The sequence below is a fragment of the Bombina bombina genome, chromosome 6 (assembly GCF_027579735.1).
Source record: "Bombina bombina isolate aBomBom1 chromosome 6, aBomBom1.pri, whole genome shotgun sequence".
In the NCBI taxonomy this organism is placed as follows: domain Eukaryota; kingdom Metazoa; phylum Chordata; class Amphibia; order Anura; family Bombinatoridae; genus Bombina; species Bombina bombina.
In genome coordinates this window covers 852260838-852274402 of record NC_069504.1, presented here as the reverse complement: position 1 = coordinate 852274402, position 13565 = coordinate 852260838, and the positions used below count along the sequence as shown (strand labels likewise).

The 13565-nt window shown below is 43.5% G+C and overlaps 2 protein-coding genes across 2 annotated transcripts in view; one reads left to right on the top strand and one right to left on the bottom strand.

The window, feature by feature from the left end:
- Positions 1–13565, bottom strand: part of STAG3 (stromal antigen 3) — a 1295475-nt gene that overhangs the window by 459210 nt on the left and 822700 nt on the right. The window lies entirely within an intron of this gene.
- LOC128663771 (thiosulfate:glutathione sulfurtransferase-like) lies at positions 9877–10286 on the top strand. The gene has a single exon (XM_053718265.1). The coding sequence runs from the start codon at positions 9907–9909 to the stop codon at positions 10240–10242; it is 336 nt and encodes a 111-aa protein (XP_053574240.1). The 5' UTR covers positions 9877–9906; the 3' UTR covers positions 10243–10286.

Genomic DNA, 13565 nt, shown 5'->3' with positions numbered 1-13565 from the left:
CTCAGGGCCATACGGCAAAGTAAACTGGGCAAAGCAGCAGGCCCGGATGGGTTACCTGTAGAATATTTTAAGTTACTGGAGGAGGAGCTCGCACCAATTCTCTCATCCTTATATTCTGCTTACCTGGCGGGCACTGAACAATTAAATGATAGATTCTCTGAGGCTAATATCTGTCTCCTTTTGAAACCTGATAGGGACCCCACCCAGACTTCTTCATATCGCCCAATCTCCCTATTAAATGGGGATTATAAACTTCTAACAAAAATCTTAGCAGACAGGTTGGCGAAGGTCCTACCACATATAGTTCACGCAGATCAAACGGGTTTTGTAAAGGGCAGGTGCTCAGTGATGAATATTAGAAAGACCCTCGGCGTCGTGTCCCACTACTGGTACAACACACATACACAATCCCCATCCCAACTACCAGACGCATGCCTTCTAGCACTAGATGCCGAGAAGGCGTTTGACCGGATCGAGTGGGATCATTTACATACGTCACTGTAGCGCTTTGGTATGCAGGGTGAATTTCCTAGCTTTCTACAAAGATTATACTCAGCCCCTAAGGCCTCTCTTATAATCAATGGGAGGCTTTCTCCTTCCTTCACGCTACAATGGGGTACGAGACAGGGATGTCCCCTCTCCCCTCTCCTTTTCGATTTAGCTATCGAACCCCTGGCGTCCTACATCAGGCAACAGTGCGCCGGCTTAGATATATGTGGTCAAAAGCAACATCTATCACTTTACGCCAATGATTTACTGCTCTTTGTAGGCGATCCTGGTTCTAATTTACGGCCTCTTCTGAAAGTTATCGATGATTTTGGCAGGTTCTCGGGGTACAAGATCAACATTGACAAATCGGAGGCCACCTGGTTGCAAAATTCCAGCAACATGACTCTAGCAGATTTTGGTCTTAAAACTACCCAGGGTAGTTTCAAATATTTAGGCATATGGATACACGTTAACCCTCATATGTTGTACTCTCTGAATCTCGTCGGGACTATTGGTGACATTAAGCAAATGTTGTTGAGCTGGATGAAACTCCCCCTCTCTCTTTCGGGTAGGGTGCACCTTTTTAAAATGGTTGCCCTGCCTAAACTTCTTTATCCATTACAGATGTTGCCCCTTCTTCTCACTCAGAAGGACGCGACATCTTTGCAAACTGCCATTGGAAACTTTGTTTGGCAGGGCAAAAAACATAGAATAGGCAGGACCCCCTTGTCAATGACGGTGGGAGGGGGAGGGCTCCGTCTTCCTAATATAATATGGTATAACTGGGCGGCTCTTTCTAGATTTACACTGGACTGGCTGGTAGGGAGAGACTGTTATACTGTCCCTGAACTAGAGTCTAACATCATTAAACCACTGCATTTAGCTTTTCTGCCTCATGCAAATTTGAAATCTCTATCTCCGTTCATTCAAAACCATATACTGTTTAGAGATCCCCTGAGAGCCTGGACCAAGATTTGTAGACTCTGGGGTATACAGCGATTGGCTAGTAAGTATCTCCCAATCCAGGGCAATTTGGACTTCCTCCCTGGTTACACCACGCAAGCATTTCAGACATGGCAACAGTTACGACTTACACGACTTCACCAACTTTTTCGCCCCCTGACTTTAGAGATACTGCCCTTCCAAGACTTACAATCGCGTTATAACCTCCCGCACACACACAGGTTTGCATATTTTCAATGCTGACACTACGTATCTACCTTAATTTCAGAGGGACTCCTATCTGTAGGATCCTCTAATTTAGATACACTTTGCGCTTTGGCGAAGTTAGGCTCTCTGAGGCTGTCACATACATATAACTTATTGATCCGTCACTCTGAGGATCCCGTGCTTCATGGCATGGTATCAAAGTGGTCCCATTTTGGGGAATTAGAGATTGACCCGTCATTGATCGCCATGAGTTTCGAGAGGGCACACCAAAGTACTATCTCTGCAAAATTGAGGGAATCACATCTGAAATTCCTACATCAAGCTTACATCACTCCTGGCCTAAGGGCTAAATGGGTTCAGGGAGCACTCAATTCATGTAGTAAATGCCGCCTTGAATCTCCTGATTGGGTACACCTGCTCTGGGGTTGCCCTAAAATACAAAAATTTTGGCAAAAAATTGCGTATTGGCTAACCAAATTAACTAAACAAACTGTGTCCCTCTCGGCACAACATGTGATCTTTCTGACACCTAGAGACCAGACATACATGCACGACATCTTTTTAAATACAATACTCATGCTAGCTAAACAAATCATTCTGAGGGAGTGGACAGGGAACCGGACCTTACCTTTTCAGCAACTACTCAAAACAATTCATAATCAGATGTTGATTGAGCAGGCAGATACTAGGGGGGACCCTGAGAAAAGAGTTAAGAGATTTCTCCTTAAATGGGAGGTTTATTTGCTGCACTTACCTGACATAGTGAGGGATAGGGTTCTCCTTCCCTTTAAAAATAGCCAGTATGTTCTTAATGAAAATCTCAGAGGCAATTGGTGTCTATCCACGGATCAGGCCCATGAATGACTTGCCTATTGAAGGAGGGGGAACTCGGAGGTGCTCTGGGTAAGTATGGTTGTTGTATGTTTTCTTATTCCTTTCTTCTCTTTCTCTCTATCTTCTTTATATGTTATTGTCTCTCTTCCCTGCTCTTAGCTGTTATGTTTTCTTTCTCGTTCTCTCTTCTTTTTCTTTGGTTGATTGTAAAAAAATGTTCTTGGAAAAAAGTTGAGTCCCAGGACATACATGAAGACTTCATCCACTTATTGTATTCTTCGCTGGTTTGCCTTTATGTAACATGCTCTGAAAATTGTTTTATTCTGCAGGTGATCACTTTGTTACACCTGCATTATTATGACTGCATTTACCATGTATGACTCGGATTCTTTTCTATAAATAAAGTTTTCAAAAAAACAGTGAAGTCACAGGATTTTTTTCAAAAAAACGTAATTTTTGCTTACCTGTTAAATTTATTTCTCTTGTAGTGTATCCAGTCCACGGATCATCCATTACTTACTTATGGGATATTCTCCTTCCCAACAGGAAGTTGCAAGAGGATCACCCACAGCAGAGCTGCTATATAGCTCCTCCCCTCACTGCCATATCCAGTCATTCGACCGAAACAAGACGAGAAAGGAGAAACCATAGGGTGCAGTGGTGACTGTAGTTTAATTAAAATTTAGACCTGCCTTAAAAGGACAGGGCGGGCCGTGGACTGGATACACTACAAGAGAAATAAATTTATCAGGTAAGCATACATTATGTTTTCTCTTGTTAAGTGTATCCACTCCACGGATCATCCATTACTTGTGGGATACCAATACCAAAGCTAAAGTACACGGATGATGGGAGGGACAAGGCAGGAACTTAAACGGAAGGAACCACTGCCTGTAGAACCTTTCTCCCAAAAACAGCCTCCGAAGAAGTAAAAGTGTCAAATTTGTAAAATTTTGAAAAGGTGTGAAGCGAAGACCAAGTCGCAGCCTTGCAAATCTGTTCAACAGAGGCCTCATTTTTAAAGGCCCAGGTGGAAGCCACAGCTCTAGTAGAATGAGCTGTAATCCTTTCAGGGGGCTGCTGTCCAGCAGTCTCATAGGCTAAGCGAATTATGCTCCAAAGCCAAAAGGAAAGAGAGGTTGCCGAAGCTTTTTGACCTCTCCTCTGTCCAGAGTAAACGACAAACAGGGAAGATGTTTGGCGAAAATCTTTAGTAGCTTGTAAGTAAAACTTCAAGGCACGGACTACGTCCAGATTATGTAAGAGACGTTCCTTCTTTGAAGAAGGATTAGGACACAATGATGGAACAACAATCTCTTGATTGATATTCTTGTTAGAAACCACCTTAGGTAAAAACCCAGGTTTGGTACGCAGAACTACCTTATCTGCATGAAAAATCAGATAAGGAGAATCACATTGTAAGGCAGATAGCTCAGAGACTATTCGAGCCAAGGAAATAGCCATCAAAAACAGAACTTTCCAAGATAAAAGTTTAATATCAATGGAATGAAGGGGTTCAAACGGAACTCCTTGAAGAACGTTAAGAACCAAGTTTAAGCTCCACGGGGGAGCAACAGTTTTAAACACAGGCTTAATTCTAACCAAAGCCTGACAAAATGCCTGGACGTCTGGAACCTCTGCCAGACGCTTGTGCAAAAGAATAGACAGAGCAGAAATCTGTCCTTTTAAAGAACTAGCTGATAATCCTTTGTCCAAACCCTCTTGGAGAAAGGACAATATCCTAGGAATCCTAACCTTACTCCATGAGTAATTATTGGATTCACACCGATAAAGATATTTACGCCATATCTTATGGTAGATTTTCCTGGTGACAGGCTTTCATGCCTGTATTAAGGTATCAATGACTGACTCGGAAAAGCCACGCCTTGATAGAATCAAGCGTTCAATCTCCATGCAGTCAGTCTCAGAGAAATTAGATTTGGATGATTGAAAGGACCTTGTATTAGAAGGTCCTGCCTCAGAGGCAGAGTCCATGGTGGAAAGGATGACATGTCCACTAGGTCTGCATACCAGGTCCTGTGTGGCCATGCAGGCGCTATCAGAATCACCGATGCTCTCTCCTGCTTGATTTTGGCATTCAGTCGAGGGAGCAGAGGAATCGGTGGAAACACATAAGCCAGGTTGAAGAACCAAGGAGCTGCTAGAGCATCTATCAGCGTCGCTCCCGGGTCCCTAGACCTGGATCCGTAACAAGGAAGCTTGGCGTTCTGGCGAGACGCCATGAGATCCAGTTCTGGTTTGCCCCAACAATGGATCAGTTGAGCAAACACCTCCGGATGGAGTTCCCATTCCCCCGGATGAAAAGTCTGACGACTTAGAAAATCCGCCTCCCAGTTCTCTACGCCTGGGATGTGGATCGCTGACAGATGGCAAGAGTGAGACTCTGCCCAGCGAATTATCTTTGAGACTTCTAACATCGCTAGGGAACTCCTGGTTCCCCCTTGATGGTTGATGTAAGCCACAGTCGTGATGTTGTCCGACTGAAATCTGATGAACCTCAGGGTTGCTAACTGAGGCCAAGCTAGAAGAGCATTGAATATTGCTCTTAACTCCAGAATATTTATTGGGAGGAGTTTCTCCTCCTGAGTCCACGATCCCTGAGCCTTCAGGGAGTTCCAGACTGCACCCCAACCTAGAAGGCTGGCATCTGTTGTTACAATCGTCCAATCTGGCCTGCGAAAGGTCATACCCTTGGACAGATGGACCCGAGATAGCCACCAGAGAAGAGAATCTCTGGTCTCTTGATCCAGATTTAGTAGAGGGGACAAATCTGAGTAATCCCCATTCCACTGACTTAGCATGCATAATTGCAGCGGTCTGAGATGCAGGCGCGCAAATGGCACTATGTCCATTGCCGCTACCATTAAGCCGATTACTTCCATGCACTGAGCCACTGACAGGCGTGGAATGGAATGAAGGACACGGCAAGCATTTAGAAGTTTTGATAACCTGGACTCCGTCAGGTAAATTTTCATCTCTACAGAATCTATAAGAGTCCCTAGGAAGGTGACTCTTGTGAGTGGGGATAGAGAACTCTTTTCCACGTTCACTTTCCACCCATGCAACCTCAGAAATGCCAGAACTATCTCTGTATGAGACTTGGCAATTTGAAAGCTTGACGCCTGTATCAGGATGTCGTCTAGATACGGAGCCACCGCTATGCCTCGCGGTCTTAGAACCGCCAGAAGTGAGCCCAGAACCTTTGTAAAGATTCTCGGGGCTGTGGCCAACCCGAAGGGAAGAGCTACAAATTGGTAATGCCTGTCTAGAAAGGCAAACCTTAGGAACCGATGATGATCTTTGTGAATCGGTATGTGAAGGTATGCATCCTTTAAGTCCACTGTGGTCATGTACTGACCCTCTTGGATCATGGGTAGGATGGTCCGAATAGTTTCCATTTTGAATGATGGAACTCTGAGGAATTTGTTTAAGATCTTTAGATCCAAGATTGGTCTGAAGGTTCCCTCTTTCTTGGGAACCACAAACAGATTTGAATAAAACCCCTGTCCCTGTTCCGTCCGCGGAACTGGATGGATCACTCCCATTACTAGGAGGTCTTGCACACAGCTTAGGAATGCCTCTTTCTTTATCTGGTTTGCTGATAACCTTGAAAGATGAAATCTCCCTTGTGGAGGAGAAGCTTTGAAGTCCAGAAGATATCCCTGATATATGATCTCCAACGCCCAGGGATCCTGAACATCTCTTGCCCACGCCTGGGCGAAGAGAGAAAGTCTGCCCCCCACTAGATCCATTTCCGGATAGGGGGGCGTTCCTTCATGCTGTCTTGGGGGCAGCAGCAGGTTTTCTGACCTGCTTGCCCTTGTTCCAGGACTGGTTAGGTTTCCAGGCCTGTCTGGAATGAGCAACAGTTCCCTCTTGTTTTGAAGCGGAGGAAGTTGATGCTGCTCCTGCCTTGAAATTTTGAAAGGCACGAAAATTAGACTGTTTGGCCTTTGCTTTGGTCCTGTCCTGAGGAAGGGTATGACCCTTGCCTCCAGTAATGTCAGCAATAATTTCTTTCAAGCCAGGCCCGAATAAGGTCTGCCCCTTGAAAGGAATGTTGAGTAACTTAGACTTTGAAGTCACGTCAGCTGACCAGGATTTAAGCCATAGCGCCCTACGCGCCTGGATGGCGAATCCAGAATTCTTAGCCGTTAGTTTAGTCAAATGAACAATGGCATCAGAAACAAATGAGTTAGCTAGCTTAAGCGTTCTAAGCTTGTCAATAATTTCCTCCAATGGAGCTGTATGGATGGCCTCTTCCAGGGCCTCAAACCAGAATGCCGCCGCAGCAGTGACAGGCGCAATGCATGCAAGGGGCTGCAAAATAAAACCTTGTTGAATAAACATTTTCTTAAGGTAACCCTCCAATTTTTTATCCATTGGATCTGAAAAAGCACAACTGTCCTCAACCGGGATAGTGGTACGCTTTGCTAAAGTAGAAACTGCTCCCTCCACCTTAGGGACCGTCTGCCATAAGTCCCGTGTAGTGGCATCTATTGGAAACATCTTTCTAAATATAGGAGGTGGGGAAAAGGGCACACCGGGTCTATCCCACTCCTTGCTAATAATTTCTGTAAGCCTTTTAGGTATAGGAAAAACGTCAGTACACACCGGCACCGCATAGTATCTATCCAGCCTACATAATTTCTCTGGAATTGCAACTGTGTTACAGTCATTCAGAGCAGCTAATACCTCCCCAAGCAATACACGGAGGTTCTCAAGCTTAAATTTAAAATTAGAAATCTCTGAATCAGGTTTTCCTGAGTCAGAGATGTCACCCACAGAATGAAGCTCTCCGTCCTCATGTTCTGCATACTGTGACGCAGTATCAGACATGGCTCTTACAGCATTTGCGCGCTCTGTATCTCTCCTAACCCCAGAGCTATCGCGCTTGCCTCTTAATTCAGGCAATCTAGATAATACCTCTGACAGGGTATTATTCATGATTGCAGCCATGTCCTGCAAGGTAATCGCTATGGGCGTCCCTGATGTAATTGGCGCCATATTAGCGTGCGTCCCCTGAGCGGGAGGCGAAGGGTCTGACACGTGGGGAGAGTTAGTCGGCATAACTTCCCCCTCGACAGAACCCTCTGGTGATAATTCTTTTATAGATAAAGACTGATCTTTACTGTTTAAGGTGAAATCAATACATTTAGTACACATTCTCCTATGGGGCTCCACCATGGCTTTCAAACATAATGAACAAGTAGGTTCCTCTGTATCAGACATGTTTAAACAGACTAGCAATGAGACTACATTTACAAGTTTACAAGCAATATAAAAAACGTTACTGCGCCTTTAAGAAACACAAATTTTGTCCAAATTTGAAATAACAGTGAAAAAAGGCAGTTACACTAACGAAATTTTTACAGTGTATGTAACAAGTTAGCAGAGCATTGCACCCACTTGCAAATGGATGATTAACCCCTTAATACCAAAAACGGAATAACAAATGACAAAAACGTTTTTTAAACAGTCACAACAACTGCCACAGCTCTACTGTGGCTTTTTACCTCCCTCAATACGACTTTTGAAGCCTTTTGAGCCCTTCAGAGAAGTCCTGGAACATGCAGGAAAAAGCTGGATGTCTGTGTCTGTAATTTTTTCTGCGCAAAAAAGCGCTAATATAGGCCCCTCCCACTCATATTACAACAGTGGAAAGCCTCCAGGAACTGTTTCTAGGCAAAATTCAAGCCAGCCATGTGGAAAAAACTAGGCCCCAATAAGTTTTATCACCAAACATATATAAAAAACGATTAAACATGCCAGCAAACGTTTTAAAATACACTTTTATAAGAGTATGTATCACTATTAATAAGCCTGATACCAGTAGCTATCATTGCATTTAAGGCTTTACTTACATTACTTCGGTATCAGCAGCATTTTCTAGCAAATTCCATCCCTAGAAAAATATTTTAACTGCACATACCTTATTGCAGGAAAACCTGCACGCTATTACCCATCTGAAGTTACCCCACTCCTCAGAATATGTGAGAACAGCAAAGGATCTTAGTTACTTCTGCTAAGATCATAGAAAACGAAGGCAGATTCTTCTTCCAAATACTGCCTGAGATAAACAGTACACTCCGGTACCATTTAAAAATAAACTTTTGATTGAAGAAATAAACTCAGTATAAAACACCACAGTCCTCTTACGACCTCCATCTTAGTTGAGAGTTGCAAGAGAATGACTGGATATGGCAGTGAGGGGAGGAGCTATATAGCAGCTCTGCTGTGGGTGATCCTCTTGCAACTTCCTGTTGGGAAGGAGAATATCCCATAAGTAAGTAATGGATGATCCGTGGACTGGATACACTTAACAAGAGAAAGTTAAATTGAATTGACATTTTGGGGATGTATTCTCCCCTTCTTCAGAACAGTGTACAAACCACACTTAAATAGTGTCCCAAACGTGTACAAACCACACTTAAATAGTGTCCCAAACAATTCCACAATACCTCAATCCCTGTGAAGAAAAAACGCCAAACAATTATACACATTGTCAGCTCAATTTTGTCAAACCGGAAGTAGAATGTCTAACCACTTCCGGTCCGGAGTTACATCTTAACTATATAAACAAAGACATGACAAAATAAAAATAAACAGCTCAATATACTCCTCAAGTAAACCACTACAAAACTAGGATGGGCTCCTATCTGAACAAATGTAACTAAAAACGGATCAATATCGATAGGTACACAGGAAGTGACAACATAGTGTGAAACCGGAAGTGGGGCAAAAAAACCTAACACTGTGTGTTTTCAAACACTAAATACTTAAACCGGATGTGGGGCGTATGAAGGGGTCACACACTGTAATTCATACTGGAAGTGAGGCATAACATATATATCAATTGTGTGTTAAATAATACTAAGAGGTGGGGTAAAATCATGAAAACCGGAAGTGGGGCTATGTGCACAATGAACAATGTAGTGATAAAAACTTGTAGTATATATAGTAAAGTGTAGACAAAACCAGAAAGGACTAATTACTAGGGCTGCGTTCGGGCAGCGCTCAGGAGCTAGTGGAGGCACTTCACTCCCAGCGATGATGTGGCGCTAGGTGACGTCACAAGCAAGGGAGCTTAGAGAAAATATTCACATGTGCAAAGAGATCTGCTGCACAATAATGGACTTTGCACATGCGAACGTTTAAGGTCCCTTGTAGTATTACATGCTCAACCCTCTGCAGCCCATTGGCTATTTATCACTAAATAGGGCTAATAAATAGCCAATGGGCTGCAGAGGGTTGAGCATGTGTGTAGCGAAACTCAGGTAGTGATAGCCCTGCCGGAGGCTGGCTATAAGGAGGAAGCTAGGGAGTAATGCTGTCATATGCCGGTTTCTGCTTCAGCTGTCGTCACAAGGTAGAAGTGTAGTTACTGACACAATGAGTACAGGTGTGATTTCATATGATGAACTGAAGAAACTGAAGGGTCAGATATTTGATGTTCGGTCACCAGATGAGGTGGAAAAAGGCAAAATTCAAAATTCTGTAAATATTCCAGTAAATTATTTTGAAAATGCATTAAAACTGGATCCTGAGACATTTAAATACACATATGGTGTGAACAAACCTAGCTTACAAGATGAGGACTTTGTTGTCCATTGTCAAATGGGAAGAAGGGGAGCCCGGGCAGCTAATATTGCTGCAGCAATAGGATACAAACATGTACAAAATTATGCCGGTGGCTTCAAGGAATGGTCTGAGAAGGGAGGAAACTGATGGAACATGACTGTGTTATTTACTACAAGTACCTCAGAAAAGTGACTGCTATTTTTTTAAGAATGCCCTGAATTAACATTCTGTCATCAAGGGATTGTCTGTCATTGTATTGTTATTATTTTAATGTCTTAATGTATTTTATCAATAAAGTGACCTCAGTACAAAAACAAACAAAAAAAACAAAACACTCCTAGACTCAAACTATGACTACATACAAAATACATTTAAAAAAAATTATATATATATATATATATATATATATATATATATATATATATATATATATATATAACACAATTTATGCTTACCTGATAAATGTATTTCTCTTGTGGTGTATCCAGTCCACGGATCATCCATTACTTGTGGGATATTCTCCTTCCCAACAGGAAGTTGCAAGAGGACACCCCCAGCAGAGCTGCTATATAGCTCCTCCCCTAACTGCCATACCCAGTCATTCGACCGAAACAAGCCGAGAAAGGAGAAACCATAGGGTGCAGTGGTGACTGTAGTTTAATCTAAAATTTTGACCTGCCTTAAAATGACAGGGCGGGCCGTGGACTGGATACACCACAAGAGAAATACATTTATCAGGTAAGCATACATTGTGTTTTCTCTTGTAAGGTGTATCCAGTCCACGGAACATCCATTACTTGTGGGATACCAATACCAAAGCTAAAGTACACGGATGAAGGGAGGGACAAGGCAGGTACTTAAACGGAAGGTACCACTGCCTGTAAAACCTTTCTCCCAAAAATAGCCTCCGAAGAAGCAAAAGTATCAAATTTGTAGAATTTGGAAAAAGTATGAAGCGAAGACCAAGTCGCCGCCTTGCAAATCTGTTCAACAGAAGCCTCATTTTTAAAGGCCCAAGTGGAAGCCACAGCTCTAGTAGAATGAGCTGTAATCCTTTCAGGAGGCTGCTGTCCAGCAGTCTCATAGGCTAAGCGGATTATGCTTCTTAGCCAAAAGGAAAGAGAGGTTGCCGAAGCCTTTTGACCTCTCCTCTGTCCAGAGTAAACCACAAAGAAAGCAGATGTTTGACGAAAATCTTTAGTAGCTTGTAAGTAAAACTTTAAAGCACGAACTACGTCCAGATTATGTAAAAGACGTTCCTTCTTTGAAGAAGGATTAGGACACAATGATGGAACAACAATCTCTTGATTGATATTCTTAGTAGATACCACCTTAGGCAAAAACCCAGGTTTTGTACGCAGAACTACCTTATCTGTATGGAAGATCAGATAAGGAGAATCACATTGTAAAGCAGATAACTCGGAGACTCTACGAGCCGAGGAAATAGCCATCAAAAAAAGAACTTTCCAAGATAAAAGTTTGATATCTATGGAATGAAGAGGTTCAAACGGAACCCCTTGAAGAACTTTAAGAACCAAATTTAAGCTCCATGGGGGAGCAACAGGTTTAAACACAGGCTTGATTCTAACCAACGCCTGACAAAACGCCTGAACGTCTGGAACATCCGCCAGACGCTTGTGCAAAAGAATAGACAGAGCAGAAATCTGTCCCTTCAAAGAACTAGCTGATAATCCTTTTTCCAAACCCTCTTGGAGAAAAGATAATATCCTGGGAATCCTAACCTTACTCCATGAGTAACTTTTGGAATTACACCAATAAAGATATTTACGCCATATCTTATGGTAGATTTTCCTGGTGACAGGCTTTCGTGCCTGTATTAAGGTATCAATGACTGACTCGGAGAAGCCACGCTTTGATAAAATCAAGCGTTCAATCTCCAGGCAGTCAGTCTCAGAGAAATTAGATTTGGATGATTGAAAGGACCTTGTAGTAGAAGGTCTCGTCTCAAAGGCAGAGTCCAAGGTGGAAAGGATGACATGTCCACTAGGTCTGCATACCAGGTCCTGCGTGGCCACGCAGGCGCTATCAAGATCACTGATGCTCTCTCCTGCTTGATTTTGGCAATCAGTCGAGGGAGCAGAGGAAACTGTGGAAACACGTAAGCCAGGTTGAAAAACCAAGGCGCTGCTAGAGCATCTATCAGCGTCGCTTCCGGGTCCCTGGACCTGGATCCGTAATAAGGAAGCTTGGCGTTCTGGCGAGACGCCATGAGATCCAGTTCTGGTTTGCCCCAACGATGAATCAATTGAGCAAACACCTCCGGATGGAGTTCCCACTCCCCCGGATGAAAAGTCTGACGACTTAGAAAATCCGCCTCCCAGTTCTCTACACCTGGGATATGGATCGCTGATAGGTGGCAAGAGTGTCTCTCTGCCCAGCGAATTATTTTGGAGACTTCTAACATCGCTAGGGAACTCCTTGTTCCCCCTTGATGGTTGATGTAAGCCACAGTCGTGATGTTGTCCGACTGAAATCTGATGAACCTCAGGGTTGTTAACTGAGGCCAAGCTTGAAGAGCATTGAATATTGCCCTCAATTCCAGAATATTTATTGGGAGGAGTTTCTCCTCCTGAGTCCACGATCCCTGAGCCTTCAGGGAGTTCCAGACTGCACCCCAACCTAGAAGGCCGGCATCTGTCGTTACAATTGTCCAATCTGGCCTGTGAAAGGTCATACCTTTGGACAGATGGACCCGAGATAGCCACCAGAGGAGAGAATCTCTGGTCTCTTGATCCAGATTTAGTAGAGGGGACAAATCTGTGTAATCCCCATTCCACTGACTGAGCATGCATAGTTGCAGCGGTCTGAGATGTAGGCGCGCAAACGGTACTATGTCCATTGCCGCTACCATTAAGCCGATTACTTCCATGCACTGAGCCACCGAAGGGCGCAGAATAGAATGGAGAACACGGCAAGAATTTAGAAGTTTTGATAACCTGGACTCCGTCAGGTAAATTTTCATTTCTACAGAATCTATCAGAGTCCCTAGGAAGGAGACTCTTGTGAGTGGGGACAGAGAACTCTTTCCCTCGTTCACTTTCCACCCATGCAACCTCAGAACCTTTGTAAAAATTCTTGGGGCTGTAGCTAACCCGAAGGGAAGAGCCACAAACTGGTAATGCCTGTCCAGAAAGGCAAACCTTAGGAACCGATGATGATCTTTGTGTATCGGAATATGAAGGTAAGCATCCTTTAAATCCACAATAGTCACATATTGACCCTCCTGGATCATAGGTAGGATGGTCCAAATAGTTTCCATTTTGAATGATGGAATTTGTTTAAGATCTTTAGATCCAAGATTGGTGTGAAGGTTCCCTCTTTTTTGGGAACCACAAACAGATTTGAGTAAAATCCCTGTCCCTGTTCCTCCTTTGGAACTGGATGGATCACTCCCATAACTAGAAGGTCTTGCACACAGTGTAAGAATGCCTCTTTCTTTATCTGGTTCA